This window comes from Phoca vitulina, unplaced genomic scaffold, assembly GCF_004348235.1.
Source record: "Phoca vitulina isolate PV1807 unplaced genomic scaffold, GSC_HSeal_1.0 scaffold17, whole genome shotgun sequence".
In the NCBI taxonomy this organism is placed as follows: Eukaryota; Metazoa; Chordata; class Mammalia; order Carnivora; family Phocidae; genus Phoca; species Phoca vitulina.
Window position 1 is genome coordinate 5,025,085 of NW_022589720.1, and position 21,327 is coordinate 5,046,411.

Sequence of the window (21,327 nt, forward strand, 5' to 3'; positions counted from 1 at the left end):
GCCGTCTTCCTGGCCTGTGTGTCCTGGAATGAGCTTTGCAGGAGCAGACCGTGCTCCTCTGGCCGTCCCCCGGCCTGGCTCCCCATGGTGCTGGCCCTGAGCTCCGCTGAGCGCCTCGGCCCGGCGCCCGCCCTTGTGCTTATTCGCCAGCGCTGCACGTGGAAGCCTCTGTCAGTGTCTCGGTGTGTGTGTTCAGTCAGGTTTTTAGAGCCAATTGGTGTCACGTTCCCTGAGGGCTGCTGTGTGCCCGAATACCCGTCTCTCGGCCTCAGAACTGCTCCGAGTCTCTGGCTGTGAATGTTAGAAATTGGAGGCAAGACTCGTTCCCCCTTTGGTGACGGCGGTTCACGTTGGTCAGTGTATTAGTTGCCTTTCCGAAGCTGCCTTCTAGTCTACGCGGGACGGTCGGCGCAGCATCCGTCCTGCCCTTCCGCCCACAGGACGGGCTCTGCCTTTGCTTTAGGGAGCCCATCTCTTCCACGTGACTCTGCCAGGCTGTGTGGGTTCCTCTTCCGGTGGCTGGCCGCACCTCCGTCCCTCCGGGAGACCTTTCCCCTTGGGTGACTTGAATCATTTTCTTTTTCCTCTGTGTTCATCTTGTTGAACTCGGCTCTTCTTGCTCTGGCTCGCGGTGTGTGTCCTTAGCACGGTAGCTCCCCTGTGCCCTCATTCTGCTCTTTGTCGTCGGGGAACCCGACGTTATTGACACGTTCTTACCAAGGTTGCTTTTCTGTAGAACAAGGACCCGGAGCAGGTTTTTCCCGATCTTAGCTTGTGTGTTCTTCGGTGTTGGGTGCTGGGTGTTGTTTCTATCACGGACTGGGTTCCTCTCTGTCCTGTTTCTCTTTGTTTTCTGAGGCCTGTTGATGGGGTGGCTGCCAGGGCAGACCTCACAGGCTGCCTTTCTGCTGATGTGGGTCTGTGTGTTCCTGCTGTGCCCTTTTCACCTCACTGAGAAATTTCAGCCCAGGCTGCAGGCTTGAAAGGCTGGCCGTGTTCTGGGCTGGTCTTTCTGGGACCTGGCAGCCCGGTGGGGAGAGGGTGTGACAGCCTTGGGGCAGTCGGCAGGCACCTTTGTCCGGGCCCAAGTCTTCCTGAAGGACTCCAGCTTTCTCAGGCCTCTTCGGTCCTCTTCTTTCTGGCCACTGGGTTTCTTCCAAAGCCTGGCAGTCTTGTTTGCCCCAAAGTCGGCCCAGGGTTGCTGTGCCCCAGACTCAGGGTGCCTCTGTTCCCTAGGCCACGCAGGCTTCTTCCTGGTTCCCGAAGCCTCCCAAGCTCATCCTTGCTGTGGGGGGCCTTGGCCTGCTCTTCCTTTTCCCAGGATGCTGTCCCCCGACCTGTGCGAGTCTGGCTGCTGCTTGCTCTTCTGTCCAGGCTCCAGTACTGGCCCCTCCCCATCCAACCTGGGGTAGCCATGGGGATGGCCGTGGGCCACCATTTGGAAGCTGCAGAGTGCACTCTACTTTTTCTGGTTTATTTTGGTTATCACGTCCCTCTCCATGCTGCCCTCGCCCTGCTCCCAACTCATCTGGTCGCGCTCACTGCTCCGTAGCCAGTTATCAGGAGAGTGCCAGCTGCGTAGTAGGGCTACAGGAAATACCTGTAGAAAGAGGGGTTGCATCTGCTTTCCACGCTTCCATACTGACTTCAACCTTTGGATCCATTAAGTCCTTTCCTTTCAATTTTTGGCAGCGTTCCAGTACTATTGTCCCTTACTCTTAAAATTTTTTTCTGGTCATCTGGCGGGGCCTTGGGAGTCTGGTGAGTGCTGAACCCCTCTCCTGAGCCTTTCAAAGGTTGCCATGTCTAGTATGGGCCCAGGAGAATTGGTGCAAATGACTTGTTTCCTCCTTTAAACTAAATGGAAACAATCCTGGCTGATTGAATGAAAAGTAAATGCGTGAAAGTTAAAAGTTGTATTAGTTTTTACTCTTCTGATGGTGTAAATTGAACTTTATACACATGCTGGATGCAGCGAAGTGAGAAAGCTTCATCACAGTAGACTTCCAGGTGTGTGAATGCACCAGCGTGTGGAATGGCCCTGGCCCTTGTGAGGTGTCGGCATCTGGCAGGTGATGAGTGCCCACCGTGTGCATGTCTGCGGGCCGCATGGAACTGGCCACGGGCTCTCCCAGGTGCTTTTCCAGTCTTGGTGACATCCCGTCCTCTATCAGGGGCACTGGGACAACTTGTCCCATTAGGACAACAGCACCGGAAGTGAGACTCTTCGTGTCTGGCATTGGATACCTACTGAGTGGTCAGGGCAAGGCGGGCAGCCGGTGGGAACGGAGCAGCTCTAGGAGGTGGCAGTGGAGTGTGGAGGTTCCAGAGGTCTGCAGGAAGCCCCCAGGGCGGGGTGGTTGGTGGGAAGTAGGAGGCTCCGGGCAGTGCTTCAAGCAGCCTGGGCAGACAGTAGAGGTGCTGCCCTGCCTGAGCTCTTCATGCAAGACACACACCTCTGGCTGGTGGTTTAACTGCTGAGCCTTCCGTAAGAAGGGGTGGTGATGGTGCTTATCAGGGTCCTGCTCGCTGAGGTGTGTCCTACAGTGCCTGGACAGAGCCAGCAGGTGGTAAATGTCAGCTAATAAGAAGAATATTGATATGACATGCTCACCAACGAATTGTGGGCTTTTCCCTGTCGAGTCTAAATGTAGCCTCAGAATCTTACTCAGCCCAGCTCTGTGGCAGCAGGGCCTGTGATGAGAGCGGGCACCATAGAGAAGGCCTGTTCGCTCTACCTGGTGTGGTGTGGCCAGAGAGAGTTGGGGTACTTGAGAGAACACCCCCTTCCTCAGACAAGTCTTTGGGCTCGTTTTTCCGCATCGTCAGAGGATTTTCTTGGATTGTGGGGGTAGTGTTTCTGGGAACCCTGTCTGGTGGGGGGAGCATGTGCCGTAGTCTGGAGTCACTTCCTGAACCCGTGGCTTGGGTGGCACTAGGGTCAGAACTTCAGGGCTGAAGGGGCCTGTAGCCTGCTGGACCTCGACGCTGAGCAGTCAGTAGGGTCCCCTAGGCCTCCACGGTGCGGGGCCTGGCTCACTCGTGGGCTGGGACGGAGCCAGAAGAAAATGCCCCTGCTGGTGTGCCCCCTAAGGTAGAGGCAGGAGACCAGAGACTCAACACAAGCATAGAGGGGTCTGCCCTGTGACCTTTGGAGGTAAAGTTGGTGTCAATTAACGAAGCTGAAGTGATGCTTTTTTTTGGGGGGGGGGGTTATGATTGTAAAAGCAATAATGTACTTATTGAAGAAATTTGGAAAAACAGAAGTTGCCCATAATTTTCCTGCTAACATTTCAGCATATTTCTGTCTACGGTTTCTAATGCTGCTCTAAATGTATTGCACAGGCGTCATCTTGTATTTGTTTAATTCAAGGTAAGTGGTTCCTCCGGTCATTGAAAAGCTCTTTTAAACAATTTAAAAATATTACGTGGATATACATGATTCTCTAAATAGAGTTCTATTTACAACTTTCCACTCTTTGTAAAGGGACCCACAGTGAGTTTCTGCACATATTTCTGTATGTCGGGTCACTTGAGTGTGGCTTCCCAGCTCTGTGGCTAAACACCCAAGTTCCAGAGCTACACAGCTCTGGCTCTGAGTCTTGGCTATGTGATACTGGGCTGGTTACCATCTGCCTAAAGAATACTTAAGTTTTCTCATCTGTAAAATGGAGACAGTAGTATTTGCTTTGAAGACTGTTTGGGAGGCTCTAATGAAAATGCTGGTAATGTGGATCTATCTGGTACTGTGTAGCATTCCCCAGAACAGTAATGTTTTCAGACTCTTATTAATCTTCCTCACAAGATTATCCCAGCTCACCTTCCCATCGAGGGTAGGGATCTCTGGAAAGATGACAGAACATACAGCTATTTTCATTTCGAAAATGATGCAGCTGCTTGAGCTAGCAAACAAGGCTGGGGACCCTGGCTTTTCGATGTAGCCATGCGGTTCCGTCTGAGCACCCTCCAGGTGGCTGCAGTGGTTGGTAATTGTGCTGCGGCTGCCGAGCGTGCGCCAGTGCAGGAGAAAGCCCAGTGAAGGTACCTTCTTGGCCCCTCCTTGCCCAAGCAGCTCTCCTGGCTGTGAGCGCGTCCATAGGAGTGAGGGTCCTAGGTTGCACTGTGGGCTCTCTAGGACGCCAGCATCAGGGGACTGAGTCCTTTGGTCATTTTGCCCCTTTGGTCGTGGGTTGTGGACGTGCTAAGCAAGCTGTTTTTCTCCAGCTGGTCCTTGCATCATGGGGTGGTTTTGGGGGTTATAATGCAAAATGGTTCTGAGTAGTACTAACTCCACCACTGGACTGTTGACTCAGGTTATGAAATGCTGGGTTAGCTTCATTCTGGTCTGTAGGATGCTCCCAGGTGCTTCACTAGAGTTTCTCTAGAAGCCATGTCTGAACGTCCTTTCTTCTCTAGCAGTAGATTCAGAAGAAATGCATTAAATTAAGGACGTTTGTTATAGCTTTATTACAAGCTTCTGGTATCTATGTTCTTTCTGTTCTGAGAGGAAGAGAAGACTGCTGTGGTTCTCTGGCTTCTGAGTGGCCCCAGGGCCTTTTCTTGCACTTGCAGTGTGATTGGGTTTGCTTTGCTAAGGCAGAAGAGGGTCATTTCCTTTGCTGTCCTTCAGTTTAGGTTCTGAAACTCTCTCAAACCTCTACCTGCACCACGGTTCAAAGTGACTGATCCCAGGAGGGGTATTAGAGGGAAGGGGACAGAGAGCTCACTTTTACTGGGAGCTGAATGTGCATGGACCAGAGTTACAGTAGCATTGATGATTCCAAATTGTAGAGCCCTTCTGACCTGGCTGTTTTGTGAATGTTCAGATGGCTTTAGCCTCTTCAGCCCAGGTTGGCCTTGGCCTGCCCCACAGCAACTGTGCCCTCCCAGCCCACCCTGCCTACTCCAACCCCAAGGAGGTACCCTCCTCTTCCTATCTGTTGCTCTCAGCCTCCTCCCCTTGTAGCAGCTTCTCCCAAGGGCCTCACTCTTCCATTAACATGTTAAAAGCACTTGCAAGGGTAGCTTTGTTCAAAGCCTTCTGGAGAGAAACCTACATAGGGTCTTTGGAGTGGAGAGCTGCTCATGGGCGGGCCTTTAAAGCAGGCTGATGGGAGCCTGGCAGGGCAGCTGCCACATTAACAACATAAGGGAACTTTCTGGAAACACACTGGGTTCTAATTTGCAGTTTCAGTTGTTTTCCTTCCATTTTTGAGCTTTTATTTAAAAAAATAAAATAAACCTTTGAAGGTCTTCTCAAGGTTTTCTAAGTAATTGGTGCAGGTATTAATTTCCTTGTAACATAATTAAAAATAAATAAAAACGATTTGTAATTAGTTCATTAACTGTATCAATACATGGGTAATTTATAGAGGATCGTTCACACCTGAAAATAGAAATATCCAGCCATTCCTGCATGGATGTCTGCACTTGCCGTGGGCTTAGGAGCCCATTCTTTCCAGTTAGGGTCTGAGTCCACACCTGCCTCTTCACAGTCTGTGCCTGTCGCTTGGGGTGGGGCCTGAGTCCTTCGTCCCCCTGCACGTCCAGCAGCACATGCTTTAACGTCCATACCACTCCAGTGGTTAACTCCAAATGGTGACTAAGGCATTGTTTTGGGCAAAAATTTAGACTGTGAACATTGTGGAGCCAAGGCGAAGGAGCTCCAATTTCTGAGAAACCACTGGCTTTTGAAAGGTTTTAAGAAGAGTGTGTGTGTGTGTGGGGGGGGGGGGGAGATGGAATAACTTAACAGTGGAAGATAGTTTCTAGTATTTTCTATTGCATTTTCCATTGTAATGGAAAGCTTGGTTTTCCCCTAGCATTTGGAATTGACCAAGTTCCTGGGGGATGTTACAGGTAAACTGGAACCTGTGGTTAACAGTACGGACAGGGACCATGGGGACAGGGGCCCTGGGAACCAGTGTTTAGGGTTTAAGATCTCAGGGAGCTGGGAAAGTCCAATGGGTGACTCTTTAGAGCACAGGTCCTATTTAGAGGTTCAGGTGCTGAAAACTGGAGGTGTGTTGGAGGCCGTGCACATGTTCATCTGCCTTCCCTGTTCCCCTAAGAAAATGATGCATAAAATCTGCCCTATCGCTTTCCTTAGAAGAAACAGTGGGATTTAAAGTCTAGGGGAGCAGACAAACGCACCTGTGCTTCTCCCCTCAGGACAGCATCATTCACCGTCAGGCATGTTTCCTTTGCCCCCTTTCTTCCCACGCTGTTTTATTTAAAATACATTTCATTGTCTTCACTTTGGGCCCCTTGTTTCTTTGTTTCCCTTTACCTGCTGCAGTGCATCCTCCCACCCTCCTTGGTGAGTACAGAGAAGTCACCTTTGGGCCACTTGCAGATGGTCCTGGGGCTGGGAGAAGGGTAGGGGGCCGGCTCTGCCTGGGGCTGGACACCCAGGTCCTGCGCTCACCTGTGGCGCCTACAGAACCAGCCCCGCCTCCCTCGCTCTGACTCAGGGTTAGACAAAGCTGAGAACTGTGGAAGCCCAGCAGCTCAGCTTCTAAAATCAAACATCATCCTCCTGCAGTGTATTCGTCAATAGCTCTGTTCGCTGTGAATCAGATAGTTTGGTTTGCTAACTGAATAATACATCTTTCACCTTCTAAAATAGCCCATGGAGTTGGGTTTCATGAATATTTATAGCAGCCATATACCGGGTGCTCGTACAGACACTAAAATGTTGCTGACCTTCATTATTTGGTACGAAAAGCAGAAATGAATTTGGGAAATGTACTAAAAATTGAGCAGTCATTACCTTTTGAATGGGGTTGGGCTCTTGTCAGAGAGCAATTGTAGGTGAGAAACGTCTTTCTCATTTATCACAGAACTTTATATTCTAGTATTCTATTTAGTTTAAAAATACACTGGGAAATAATGCTTCAGAAGTCCAGTACTTTCATGATTAAAACTGAAATTTACTGCAAACTGGTCTCACCATTTCCATCTTAAAATACCCAGAAAATGAATCATTCAGGGCTTGCTCCACTGTGATGTGTCAGTGTGAGATTCTCCGAGATCGAATCTGAGTTGCACCTGATCTGTACCGGCCGTCGCCTTGCTGGAGTGTCCGCGTTCCGCTTCTCCGAGACAGGACGTCCGAGGTGTGCCGTGTCCGCTCCCCCGTGGCTCGCAGCCCTCCTCTTGCACACAGGGCAGCGGACCTCCTTCCCCACTGCGCGTGCCCAAGTGGATGACCTACTTAAGATGAGAAACGCCTCCGCAGGCAGCATTCTCTCTCCCCAGCAGTGTGTACGCTTGGCTTCTTGGCTTAGGAGGAGGTTTGTGCCGTGCACAGGTTCCTGACTTGATTCATGGCTCTGTGGCTGGAGAGCGGCGGAGTGGGCCGCACATTTTCGTGGGTCCTGGCGTATACTTTTGTTGCCTCCCCAACATGCCGTGGGGTCAACTTCTAATCCCTTTTTTTGTTGAATCTGAGGTGCCTTTGCATGCAAAAAGTTGAACCATTTGAAATTGTCGTTTCTGTGGGTCAGAAATACAAACTTTGTATAGACTACTTCCTGTAGAGATCAGCTGACCAAAAAAGATGCAACATTGTGAAATGTACCTTGAAGGAAGAAAAACATTTAATTTTGAACTGATCTGATGCCCAGCCATTGATTGAAAATTGCATCCCAATTCCAGACATATTAGTGCCTTCTAGAGAAGATAGAAGAACAGTCTTAGCTCAATTCCATAATTAAATCAGTTTCTTTGGAAAATGCCCTAATCAGGCACCATTGTTACTAACCTCTTGTTAAGCCATTAAAGCATAGTGTTGTAAATGTAGCAGTAAGTATGTGTTTATATTACATCAAGAACTGTTACGTTTAGCTTTGACAGACATGGTTCTCTCCGTCCACATTTAGCCCCAAGATTTTACAATGTTTATTTTAGAGGAAGTTTGGAAAAGAGAGTCCCAAGACCTGTTAGAAGGTGTTTTGTTTTTAATTGAGGTGTAGTTGTCATACTGCATCACATTGCTCCCAGGCGTAGGACACAGTTCCCCAAGTCACCCAGCTCCCCGCAGAGGAGTGTGATCACCACCTTTCCCTCTACAGCACAGCGTTACTGCATTCCCCGTGTTGTACTTGTCCTCTTGGTGACTTATTTTATAATTTGAAAGTTTGTCTCTTTTAATCCCTTTTGCTTATTTACTCAGTCCCCCACCCCCTGCCCCTCTGGCAACCATGTTTCTTCTCTGTGTTTATGAGTCCATTTTTGGGCTTTTTTGTTATTTGCTTGTTCTTTAGATTCTACCTGTAAGTGAAATCGTATGCTGTTTGTCTTTATCTGACTTCTTCACCTTACATAATACCCTTTAGGTCCATCCATGTGGTTATAAATGGCAAGTTTCATTCTTTTCTATGGCTAAGATTCCATTGTATATGTGTGCTGCATCCTTATCCATTCATCTATCAGTGGACACTTGAGTTGCTTCCATATGTTGTCTGTACACACAGCCAAGAGACACATGAAAAGATGCTCAACATCACTCCTCATCAGGGACACGCAAATCAAAACCACGATGAGATAGGACCTCACGCCTGTTAGAATGGCTAGTATCAAAAAGATAAATAATAGGTGTTGGCGAGAATGTGCACAAAAAACCCTTGTGCACTTTTGGTGGGAACGTGAATTGGTGCAGCCGCTAGAGAATAGTACGGAGGTTCCTCAGAAAATTAAATACAGAACTACCATATCATCCAGTAATTTTACTGGGTATTTACCCAAAGCAAATGAAAACAGTACTTTGAAAAGATATGTGCACCCCTGTGTTTATTGCGGCATTATTTGCGGTAGTGTGTGTTTAATCCACTTGGCGTTCTGTTTGTGGGGGGGGTGGAGCCCCGTAAGTGAGCCTTATCCACAGCGGGCCGCTTCTGTTGTTGTGGGCTCCAGGCCTGCAGGATGAGAAGAGGGAGGGCCTGGGGGAGGGGACAGGGCCCTTGCATCCAGTCCTGGAGAAGCTCGAGAAGTGTGCTCTCGTGGGGCTGCCCCTGTCTACTTTCTGTTAGGTTTGGCCTGTCTCAGGTGAAGTTGAGGAAGCAGCAGGCAGAGCTGCCTTTCTCAGATGGACCGCCAGTCACACGTGGCTATTTAGATGTAAATTAAGTCAGATGAAAACTCCATGTCCTCAGCTGCAGTAACACATTTCAGGTGCTCAGTAGCCCCCAGCACAGAACATGTCCATCCCCACGGCAAGTTGTGTTGGCTGCACCCTGCTGGAGAGCACATGGCTCTACTCTCCCCTCCCTGCGGCCGACCTGCTACCTGTGCACCCCTCAGCTGTCTGCTCAGGGCCTGCTTAGTGAACCCAGACCCGTACAAGCCAGCTTTGCTCTGGGAGCTCACTGCCTTGGGTGAGGCAGATGGGAAGAGGCATCAGGGGTTTGGAAGCCTGACTAACTCGATCTTTTTTTTTTAAGGAATCTATATTCATTAAAATTAGAAAATGCACACCAGCAAAAACAATATAAAAATCACAGTCTTGTCATCTAAAATGCAGTTGACTTTTTCCTGTTTATTTTTTTAATTTATATGATGAGCACGTTCTTATAAAGAACAAACAAGCCTCAAGCAGTCTAGAAGTGTCTGTAGTAGAAAGTGGAGTGTTCTCACGCCGGCCCATCCTGCTCTCTTGGCTGGGAAATGCCATGGGCATTGGCATGTGGCCTTTTAGACCTTTTTATGTATTTGGTGCATATATGGGCCAGACATTCATATGGAGGGGGGGCCATGTCTTTATTTGTCTCTGCACCACCCGTCTGTCAGCGCACACACATCTTCCTCGTTGTTAATGAGTGGACAGTGTCTCACGTGGGACCATGTCTTACGGCCAGAGGTCCTGCAGTGAGCATGCGCTGTGGATTCCTGTGTGTGTTTCATGGTCTCCCATCAGAGGGTCCCGGAAGTTATAAATTATCAGCTTACCCCAGAGTAGGCCAGGGTCTGGTCTTTGTGCAGAGTCAAATTTGTCATATTTCTGCCATGTGCAGCTGTCATTTGCTTTTTAATTTGTTTACACTCAGCATGTTTTTGGATAAAGTTCTTCAGTCTTTGTGTTGTGGTTGTCATTTTATATTGGAGTCTGGAAAACCCTCCTCCAAGTCCAAAATAGTGGATGGTTTCCTGTGGTTTTTAGCTTCTGTTTGATTTTTTTCACCTGAAAAATTCAACCCTGCATCTGTATTATATTTTCAAGTGTAGAACAAGGTAGGAGTCTCACACCGTGTTCTTCAGTTTCCTGCATCAGGGTTTGGTTTAGCTACAGAGAACAGAAGTAATGGAGCATTGGTGGTCCAGTCTAGATGATTGGATTATCCTTTTTTCTTGCCTACCTTCCTTGCTCCACACTGGGGGCCTTTCTCAGGGTCATGTGGGCCTCTCTTCCCTTAAGAAACCTTCTGAGAAAGTATGTTGCCAGCCCCCGCCAGGGCTCTCTGGCCACCTGAGGTTGGGGGAGGGGCCCCTCAGGATCCTGGTGGACAGCCAGCTTCTGCCACATGAGGCCGTGTCCTAGGGCCTCCCATTAAATGATCGTAGTTTCCTGCTGGTTTTGAGGTGCCACCTCTGTGATCTGTTGTAGAGGAGATTTTTCTGTGATGGTCACAGCGTAGAAATTATCATGGAAGATTTGGAGACTGACTGCTGGTGGGCTGACATTGAGTTCTATGAGGTAGCAGCTAATTGTGGAGAAGGAGACTTCAGTGTGGTTTTATGTAGATCTGCTGTCAGCTGTGAAATGCCTTTGAGGTTTTGATATGTGAGAAGAGTGAGCTTCCTTGTGTTTGTTTCTGAGCAGTAATGATCGTGTAGACATAAATGATTATGGACATAACTATGAACCGCTTTGGAGACTTGAACATGTGGGTGTATTCAGGATCGGAAGTCATAGACTCATAAAATGACCTGTGTTGTAGCTGATGCCTGCAGTTGGGCATGTGGTTGATAGCGCTTAATTGTGAAAGTATGTTGTCGGAAACATAAAATGCAGCTTCTTAAAGTGATGAGAATTACATGTAACATTAGTGTTGAGTAAAATAATGCAAACTGTTTAGCACTGTTTGGGATGTGAAGTTGGAATATATTTTATGGGGAATGTAGATCTTAAATGACAGGCTCATAAGTGAAATATTTATTTAACCAAAACGTGCTTTGATTGATCCATTCACGTTGGTCAGATGCTGTCCATGCGCAAGCACTGTTCTGGTGCTGGGATCACGCAGTGAGCTGTGAGCCCCGCACCGTGCTCGGGAAGGGTGTGGGGGGCAGGGGTGCTGCTTCCCCTGTCTGGTGTGGGTTCTGTTGAACTACTCTGATTCCGCCGTTCTTCCCAGGGTGGGCAGCCGTCCCCTCCCTGCTCGAGTCCCCTGCCCCTCACCCAGTCCTTGGTGCTTCCTTACTTATTGGAGGGTTCCCTGAGGAGCCCACTGAGCAGGAGCAGGCAGCTGAGGGGGCTCTTGGGGTTCGCCCAGATGTCACGATGGTTAGACCTTCCTGTGTCTTTCTGGGCCGATGGTGCCCTCACACCCCAGAGCGCCGTGGTCTTGGGGCAGCTCCTGGAGTCATGCAGTGCCTCGCTGAACTTTGTTCGCCTCGAGGAAGGGCCAGCAGGGGGGCTTCTTGTCCAGCCAGTCGGCCGGGAGTGCCCCTTCTAGTCCCAGGAGGCAAAGCAAAAATACACTTCCTATCTAATACTTGTTACAGCAGGTCACTTTTAGGCCCAATTTAATACACGTTTCAGATAGGTGTGTTGTTAGCACATCTTATTGGCGGAACGGGACACTTGAAATCAGGAGGCCTGTGTGTTCCACTTGGCACCACTTCCTGCTCTGGGAATGTGGGCATGCCTCGACCTCGTTGTTCATCTCTCCTGAAATACGGGCAGGGGAGAAATGCTCGGCAGCCCCTCTTTGTGTCCCAAGCCAGTCAACAGACATCAGATAAAACTGACACTGTCCACTGGTGGGGTTGTGTCTGCAGACGGGCAGCAAGCCCTCCCTCCATGCTCCTTCCTTTCCTGGCGTGTTGAGGGTGACTGGGCTCAGGAGTCCTGCCTGGGAGGCTGGGGGGGTGGGGTGGGCAGCTTAAAAGAAAGTTGATGGTGCATTCTGTTCTGCAGGTCACTGCTGACGTGCAGTGACAGTTGGGCAAATTGGTATGCCCTGTTTACAGGGTGTTTTAACGTATTAAATTTGTGGGATGTGGATAGAATTTTAGCATGCTAGCTCTGGTATTCTTTGATGACTTTGGGCCGATTGTTTAATTAATTAGGCCTCTATCTTTGTTATTTTGCTTCTAAACTTTATGCTTCTGTTACCAGGACAGTACTGAGAGTTGTAGGGGAGCATGCGTTCCTTGTGCTTCCCATGAGCCAACTTCTCACCTCAGGTGATGGCTGTTCAGCGTCACAGACTCTTCTCCGGAGGAGCCCCCTCTGCCTTCCAGACAGTGTTCCACCGAGTCAGTGACTGACACAGGAGACCCTAAGACGTCCTTGCTAACAGGGAGGGTCGCCTGTGGCTCTTCCCTGGTGTGGGCGCTAATCCGCTAATCTGATGTATTGAGTCCTGCTAATAATGTGGCCAATCGGTGACAAATTCTAGGTAACGTCTCCATCTTAAACAGGCCTGCTGAGCTGCCGGCGGGGCCGTGGTTCCATGCTTTATGGTGTCGTCGGTGGGCTTACTGACTGTTGAAGTGATGGAAGCTTTACTCCCCAAACCTTGGAGTTTGATAGATATTTGGAAAAATTGCTGCATTTTAATATTGTATGACTTACGACCTTTTTGGATTTATAGAAATTGGACTCGTGGCTGGCTGAATCACCATCATGGTTGAGTGAGATTTTCTTTTCTGGATTTTCTAAAAAATTAAACACGGTAAACTTAATTTTAAGTTCCAGTGATAGCCTGATTGTATTGCACGGGTACCAAGGACAAGGGTGTTGAGGATTGATTTCCTCCTAGAGTCCCGTGCGTGCTTTCAGTGGCCTCCACGCGCCTTCAGACCTGCTGCACAGTGTTAGGAATGGTCGCTCCATGTCATTTTTGGGGGTGCGGGCAGCACTTCAGGTGAGACAGAGAGGGGCCGATAGAATATGTGAGGTGATATGATGCCCCTTGCCTTTGTCACTGGACACTAATCGGTCCTATTGAGAAGTCTTTCCTTCTGGTATGTGGACTATTTTGCTAGTTATTGAGCTAACATTATGTTATTATTGAGCAAATTTTATTTTGTCTTTGTTTTATTAATCAAACTTTAGAGTGCAAGCAGGTGAATTTGATTTGTTTTATTTCCCAGGATTAGATTACTTGGCCCCCTAGAATTCATCCTTCAGACTGACCAAGGATGACGGTCTTTCCTTCCCCCAGAAGGAGTCTTTGGTGTAGATCCTTGGCCCTGAAAGTGACCTCCCCAAGCCCTGGCCCGCCCCAGGACGGGCTTTTTCGCCCAGGGTGGGCAGAAGGTCCCAGAGGTGGCTCCTGAGGCAGAGGTGTGAGCGAGGCAGTGCTCGGAGCTCCCTCTTCTGCTGGGAACGCTACAGTTGGATCTCTGTTAGGAACAGAGGGCCGGACACATTGCGCCCTATCCACATTGGCTCGGGGACCTCCTGGGTGGCTGGCACCTTCAGGGGAGGACAGCTGAGTGGTGGCCCCGGGGAGGCTTTGCGGCCTGCAGGGTCTCCCCGGCCGTGGGGGCCGCCGTGGGACTGGGAGGCCCTGCGTGCATCCCACTCTGGCCTCCAGGGATGGGCTTCCCTCGGCCTCCTAGCGCCGGCCCCACAGTGACTGTCGTAGACGTGGCCTTCAGTGCCCAGAGGAAGTGTCCGACCTCGTGCTGGTGGGATTGGCCCATGTCTGGGCCCCGGCCGCTGCCGCGATGTCTGCCGCAGGACTTCCATTTTACCCGGTGCTCGCGGAGGAGAGCAGATCGCAGCGCGGTAACTCGAGTGTGTTTTCTCTTCTGTCCACCAGACTTCATGAGGAAATCATTGACTTTTACAACTTCATGTCCCCTTGTCCTGAAGAAGCAGCCATGCGACGGGAGGTGGTGAAGCGGATCGAAACCGTGGTTAAAGACCTTTGGCCAGCGGCTGACGTGGGTTCACTCTTTACTGTACTTGTGTCACACCAGGGACGGCGAGCACCCGGGGTCGTAGTGGCCCCCCCCCCCCCCCCCCCCCCCCCCCCCCCCCCCCCCCCACACACCCCCGGCCTGGCCCTCGTGGCTCCGAGCCAGGGCTTCTGCAGGCGTGGCCGGGGGGGGGGGGGGGGGGGGGTGTGTGGCCCCTGGGAGTTCGTGAGACCTGCATGTTCCCAGGCCCTGCCCCGCACCTTCCCGAGCAGCGCCCCTGGGGTGGGGCCTGTGCCCCGTGCTTCACACGCCCGCCAGGTGAGGGTGGGGACCGCGGGCCGAAGGAAATTTGTTTCTGGAGTAGTGTGATTATCATTCTTTTCAACTCGCCTTGAGGTTGGAAATTCTACCCCTCGCCCTCATTACACAACATGCAGCATGTATTCCTTTTTGTGGAACTGGAAAGAATTTCCTCACGTAGCACTTTACCGTGCACGGATGTGTGTTCCTTGAGACGGGGGCCATGGGCACTTGGGGTGCTTGGCATAGGCGGTGACATACGTCCTGTGACCGAGTTGATGACGGCCCAGGGCGCCTGTCCTCATCAGTCAGCCTCCCCTACTGATGGTGGTGACTGGAGACCACCTAGTGACGGATGGATGAGCTGGGCTGGGGAAGGCATGAGTGCTCCCCGGGGGACAGGGGCAGCCCCTCCATTCCCTTCCTCTTCTGTGATGACATGCCACATTTTTGTCTTTAAACGTGAGTGCCCTGGGGCAAAGCCCCACTTCTGAGCCTTGGCTACAGGTTTGAAAATTGTTGTCAGCTTTGAGCAGTTTTGGGAAAGGCCAATAATTGTCTCATCTCTTAATTGGAGTTGTTAACCATTCCTTTTTGGGGTAGGTCTTTAAGGTAAAGGTGAAGAGGATTTTGTTTGATGGTACTTTGCTGCACCCCTGGCCCCCACCCTGTGCCCCAACTTGCAGGGCAGGTCTGTTTTCCCCCAGAGTGGGAGTGAGGCCTTTCAGTGAGCAGTGGGGGAAGGCGGACTGTTTGAATTGTCCCTTGTTGTGAGACAGCCGCTCTTCTCTTCCAGGTACAGATCTTTGGCAGCTTTAGTACAGGCCTTTATCTCCCAACCAGGTGAGTATCAGATCTGAACCGCTCAGGTTAGTGCTGACGCATGTTTAGTTGGGATCGGCCATGTCTGCATGCGTGTTAAAGGCTAAATGTAGAATTCTCAAGCTAGAAATGTAAGCTAAAGGAAAAGACTGTGGAGTACAGAGAGAAAATTGCAGGAAATAAAATTTAATCTAGTGTTATGATAATTGATTGTATTTTTCCTCTTGCACTTTATTTGGTATGTTACAAAAATGCTGGACACCAGAAACATAAAGACCAGTGGGAGCGTCATGGGAAGAAAATGCGGTAGAAAATATTCTGAAAGTTTTGGATATGTTTTTGAAAATTGATCTTCTATTTTAATGAAGATTCAAGCAAAATTCTATTTAAACAGTATTTTATAAGTATTTTGTATTTTTTAATTGAAAAATGTCCAGTAAGTGTGCATCGTAAAATTGTTCTCCAGTGTTTCCTCGTCAGGAACTATCTCAATACCCAAATCAGTTTTATGTGCATTGTTTCCTTAAGAGCTTACTCTCTCCTAACCCACTGTTAACATTTGGACTATGAAGAGGCTGTGCTCTCAGAATTTGGGGTTGGCGTTGGCATTGGCAGGGCCAGGAGGGAATTGACCAGATTGCAGGTGCCGGGAAGCCCCGGTCAGCAGGAGGGAGGCAGTGTAGATGGCACAGAAGGGAGAGCCGGGGAGCCTCGGGGGCAGGCGTTTTCATTTCAACCTCTTCGATTACTGGGGATGCTGTAACACAACATCCTTGTGTTACGGTAGTTCATAAAGTGCATCTTCCCTCCCTCAGAGGGTTCGGCTTCACGCGGGTGTGTGTGTGTATGGCCCTGGAAGGAGATGGGAGTGTGCACGCCGTGGTACTGGTCTGCCCCAGATGTGTGTGTTCCTGGAGAGTGATGTGAACCAGGGCTTCACGCTCACTTGTTCTTCTGTCCAGTGACATCGACTTAGTGGTCTTTGGAAAGTGGGAGCGTCCTCCTCTGCAGCTGTTGGAGCAAGCTCTGCGGAAGCACAATGTGGCCGAGCCGTGCTCCATCAAAGTCCTTGACAAAGCTACAGTAAGTGGGGGGCCCTGCGGAGGCTTTCTCACACTCGACAGCAGTCGTGAGTCACCTGTGGCTTTAGCTTAGGCTGTTGGCAGGGGTTACAACTTACACTTTGGAAGACTCCTCTCCTTCTGATGTAAATGTACTTGTGTTTATTTAGAATATGAGAATTACCAGCTGAGAACCTATTTCATGACGATCCGAACGACTGCAGGTTGTGAGAGCATCATGCTGTACTTGGCACTAAAATATGATCAGTGAGCTTTCGTTAGGACGTAAGAGAAGGACGCATTCAGGTGCTGCCCGTTCAGGCGCACACAGTTGATGATGAAAGCATGGTATCTGCACAGAAAGTGATTACCATTTGCCAAGTTATATTTAAGAAACAGAACTCGCCTATTCCTTTCATTGTTCAAAATTTTATCCATATAAAGACCTTTGATCATGGGGAGAAGTTGGAAGATGAGGCTGCTTTGTTGTGTGCTCATCAAGGTTTATCTGAGTCCAAGATCAGAGACGGTTCAGGAACTGAAGTCACTTGCCCGCTGTGTGGTTGTGCCCCCGAGCCCTTCCCTCTTGGGGCTCGGCCATTGTCCTGTGGTGTTGGCTCCTCGAGAACGAGGCAGTGGCGGTCTCTGACCAGGTGTCCTGGTTTAGATGTAGAGAGGAGCTGGAGAGGCCAGGCCTGGTTGTCCTGGGCTCCAGAGCATTCTGGCAGACAGATCGTGTCGAGTAGTAACTGCTTTCACACACGGTCTCCTCTGCTGCTAGGGGTCTAGCATAGACTTAAGGGGAACTGAGCCCCACTGGTCTTCCGCTGCCCCTTTCTGTCATCGCGAGCTGGTGCCGGGCAGCCCCACCATCATCTCATCCGGGGCCCCGGGGCCCAGCAGGAGGGCTGTGTTTAAGAAGAAAGCTTGTGTATATTGAACAACCACCGAAAAATAAGTATTGTGGTGCTGTTACTAATCTCTAGGATCTGGGGTTCAACCTGTGGGTGTATAGGAAAGTGTGTGTGTGTGTGTGTGTGTGTGTGTGTGTGTGTGTGGCAGGCGGGCACCAGGAGTGGTTTCGGGAAAGCATTCGTGAGTGTAGAGAGGAAGGTGCTCCGTAGCCGTGTCCAGTGGTGATGGGGAGCAGGAATTCTTCACAAGGGAGATAGTATATTGTAGAGGCATGGGCTCCTTCTGAAACAGTTTGTGGTGAGTTCTTTGGGAAAGCCTTTTGTTTTCTGCCTTCCTGGACCACACTGGCTGTGGCTCACTGTGCCTGGCGGTCCTGGCAGTTTTAATGATCTCCAGGAGTCGCCGTCACCACCAGCTGCCGGTCCCTGTGTCCTTGGCAGTTTGCGGCCAGATTAGGTGTGCACCCCGGATTCTGTGAGGTGTCCTAAACCTTTTATTAGACCTCACTTGTTTTGGTTAGGGAACATCCTTTTCCATTTCTTAGAGGCTGAAGGAAACAAAGTCTTGCCTTTTGTTGCTGGAAGAACACAATTTTGTGTGGGGGGTGGGGAGGAGTGTGGTCTGTATGGCTGCTGGGGCAGCTTTGATGAGGCTGGTTTTGAGCACCTTGTGATGGTGAGTCTTTTTGATGAGAATATTTTCAAAATAGCTTCTTATTCTCTGGTTTTACAGGGAAGTGGTTTTTTGGTTTTGTTTTGTTTTTTAGTTAAATTGTCTTAGTGAAAACCCAAAGTAGAATTGTTTGGAGAAACAACATCAGCACAAAATAGAATTGAAAAACTGGCTTTGAAGTTACTCTGAGTGTTTTCAGAAATTCTTGCAAATGTAATTTGGGGACCTGGAGCCCCTCTGCATCATCAGGCACCCCCGGGGGGACAGGGACTTAGTCAACTTCTCCTGTAGCCCGGGCCTTCCCGAAAGTAGTGGCTGAGGCTGAGTCAGGCCAGGAGGGCTGGGCGGAGGTGAGCACTGGCCGTTTTCGGGGTGGGGGGCAGGGGGGCCTGCGTTCCAGGGACTAATGAGGTTGACACTGGCAAAAATCCCTTTTCTTCTCGTTTTTTAAAATCTCTCAGCTCTTTTGTGAGTTAGGGAACAAACCTCTCTGTACAACATAGGAAAAATTTTGATGCCAGACTGCAGTGAATGTTGGCCATTAAGGTATAGTTTTTTCAATTAAATCTTTGCAGGTACCTATAATAAAACTCACGGACCAGGAGACTGAAGTTAAAGTCGACATCAGCTTTAACATGGAGACTGGGGTCCGGGCTGCGGAGCTCATCAAGAATTACATGAAGGTGCTGCCCTTGGCGAGCTAGGACTGTCAGAACGGGGGGCCGGTTATGTTGGGCATCTTACAGAACTTTAACCTGAATGATAGTCTTTAACGATAAAGACTGTACAGTTAAATTATTTATCCTACAATATTATTTCTAGAGATACTTGGAAATTAATATAACTGTTCTGTAGATTTACTTTCCTATTGAGTGTTATTTTAGAGAGCTTTGTGAAAATGTTCTTTCTCACGATTACAAAATGACCGTCCTTGGAGCTAAGCGCGCCTGATTTGCGAGTTTAGTTTATTGGAAGTAGAATACATCATGATACAGTTTGCTTACTTTGGGTCGTCTCAGTGCCTCACGATGGGCTAGCGGACTTGTTCATTGAGTTGCCAGGTGTGTGGTCTAGTTAAACAGATGGTCTGTCCCTCCTATCTTAGGGAGAGGGGCGAAATCCTTTATAGAGGCAACCCCAGCGTCGTAATCTGGAGACTGCCTCTGCCCACAGGTTCAGGGACCTTGTTCCTTCAGTTTTTCCCTTAACTCTGCAGCAGCAGGCTTGTCTGCCTTAACTGCTTCCCTTCACTTCTGTGCCCAGGAGAACATGAAAACAGAAGCTTCCACTGTCCCCACACCCTCTTCTCCAGCCTCTCTCCATTTCCTTGTTACCTTCACTCTGCTCTCCCTATTCTTCTGCTCTTGTTTTCCCGCCTCATGATCTGCCCTCACCCTGACTCCTCCTCTCTTGGGGGCCTCTGGGCGTTGGAGTTTTGCACATCAGTTCCAGGACCTTCCTGGCTGTATCCCCTCCTCCCCTTCCTGCCCCCGACCTGCACCTGTCATGGAGCAAGCTAGGCCATGGGGAATAATTTGAAGGAACACACTCACCCATACTCCCTGAGCTCTTCTTTGTTGGAGGAGCTGCTCCAAACTCATACCTGCAGAACCGTGACCTGGGATGTGGCTCCCAATGGGGATCTTAGCAAGCCCCTCACATAATTAATTCTCAGGCCCCTAAAAATTGAGGATGATTGGCCTAGAGCCTTCTAAGTGACAAGAGGATTGAGTAAGCTTTTCTTTCTACTATGTGAAATTTGCTGTGTGACAAATCTTTAAAGGTATATTAACTAATTTTTTTTTTTTTTTGAATTTACAGAAATATTCATTGCTGCCTTACTTGATTTTAGTATTGAAACAGTTCCTCCTGCAGAGGGACCTGAATGAAGTTTTTACAGGTGGAATTAGCTCCTACAGCCTAATTTTAATGGCCATTAGCTTTCTACAGGTGAGTGTGTGTTCTCTCTAGAGACTTCCGTAGGCGCACATTCTCCCTTGATGTTGTGAAGCCATTGCTTGGTGGATTCCAGCCGCCCTTGCTCTCCCTGCACTCTTCTGCTTTGGTTTAGTAGAAATTGACTTCTGATTGTCATACTAAAACCAGTTTGATTAATATTTCTTTCCTTTCTCTCCTTTATAGCTTATTTTTGTAGTTGATTGAATGGTTCGAGGGAGGGCAATCTATCCTGGTCCCATCCATCAGGTGTATGTCAGTCTGAACTTGAGGACCCCGTCCATGTAGAGTCTTTCATGCCTTGATGGACAATAAAAAGCTGATTTTCTTGGTTATTGACTGTGATTTATGAAAAATTTGTCTCAGAAAAAAAACTGGGAACCATATATGGTAAAAAAAAATTGAAGAGAGCCTTTCTTCTTAGATTGACAAGACGTAAATATTTTGTTTTAAATTTTATGTGGCTCTTATTTTGTTGAGTACCGTGGAACAATCTGTGAATAGAAAACCTATCTATACGTGTTAAATGCTGTGATATTGATACTTATATAACATATAAAATAGTTTTATTTAACGTATAAACTTAATTATGTTATTTAACATATAAAATAGTTTCTGAGTTAATGGAAACATTAATATTTTCTTGAATGAAGGATACTCTTTTCTTCACAAAATCTTTCCTGTATATTCTGGCTGTTCCTCCATGTTTATCATTAATTTTGTATTTGTGATTGTGCTTATTAGGCTTTTATATGCAAATTTTGGCCATTTTTCTCCTTAATACGGCTGATGGAAGCAGTGGTTACACCACCTTTCATTATTTTGACTTCCGTGGCACATCTTTGCCAGAGATACTTGAAGAACAGTGAAAATGGAATCCCACCCTTGTTTTCTTACGGTTTAATCCTGTTGCTTTGCCGTCCACGTTTTCCTCTGTGGTGCTGCCCTTGGAGTCATTTTCCCTAGTTTTTGGACATTATTTTGAACTAAATACAACCTGCCGCTCTTGACTTACTGCCTCATGTTTTTCCTGATTTGAACTATTTCAGTAGCCTTGTTACCATGCCTGCTATTTGCTTTTATGGCGCTGGACCCTGGGCTCGGCACCTCCTGCCCCCTTCCCCCATAGGGTCCTGGCAGCAGTCCGGTGACCCCACGGAAGGTCGCACATGGAGTGGATGGCTGGTCACGCCCCTTGGCGCCCTGCCCGTCCTGCCTCAAAGCTGAGCCTGTCCTGCCCGCCTGAGGTCCGAGGGCCTAGCCTCGCACCGGCTAGCTCTCCGGTGTTTGACTTTGTGGAAGGCAGAGATGAGACCGCTGCTCTCGTGCCTCTAGCACAGGCAGGTCCTCAGAAGCCAAGTGCTTGTGAGCCCTCGAAAGCCTCCTGAGTGTCAGGAGATGCCTCTCCTCGGGGAGTCATGTGTTCTTGGTTTTCATCCCTCTTGCTTCTGTCAGGAACTGTGCTTTCCCTTGGACGTGGCCGTCAGGATGCAGAACGGCGCCGTCC

The 21,327-nt window shown here is 49.1% G+C and overlaps 1 protein-coding gene across 5 annotated transcripts in view; it reads left to right on the top strand.

The window, feature by feature from the left end:
- TENT4A (terminal nucleotidyltransferase 4A) overlaps window positions 1–21,327 on the top strand; it is a 45,242-nt gene that overhangs the window by 12,195 nt on the left and 11,720 nt on the right. For 3 of the 5 annotated variants that reach the window (XM_032415225.1, XM_032415226.1, XM_032415227.1), the window contains exons 2-6: window positions 13,995–14,118; window positions 15,191–15,237; window positions 16,179–16,299; window positions 18,440–18,547; window positions 19,686–19,814. In XM_032415225.1, coding sequence (XP_032271116.1) covers window positions 14,029–14,118; window positions 15,191–15,237; window positions 16,179–16,299; window positions 18,440–18,547; window positions 19,686–19,814 — 495 coding nt within the window. In that variant the 5' untranslated portion in view covers window positions 13,995–14,028. Of the gene's footprint in view, window positions 1–8,574; window positions 14,119–15,190; window positions 15,238–16,178; window positions 16,300–18,439; window positions 18,548–19,685; window positions 19,815–21,327 lie in introns of those variants that run through there. The other 2 variants (XM_032415223.1, XM_032415224.1) reach the window with 1 other exon arrangement.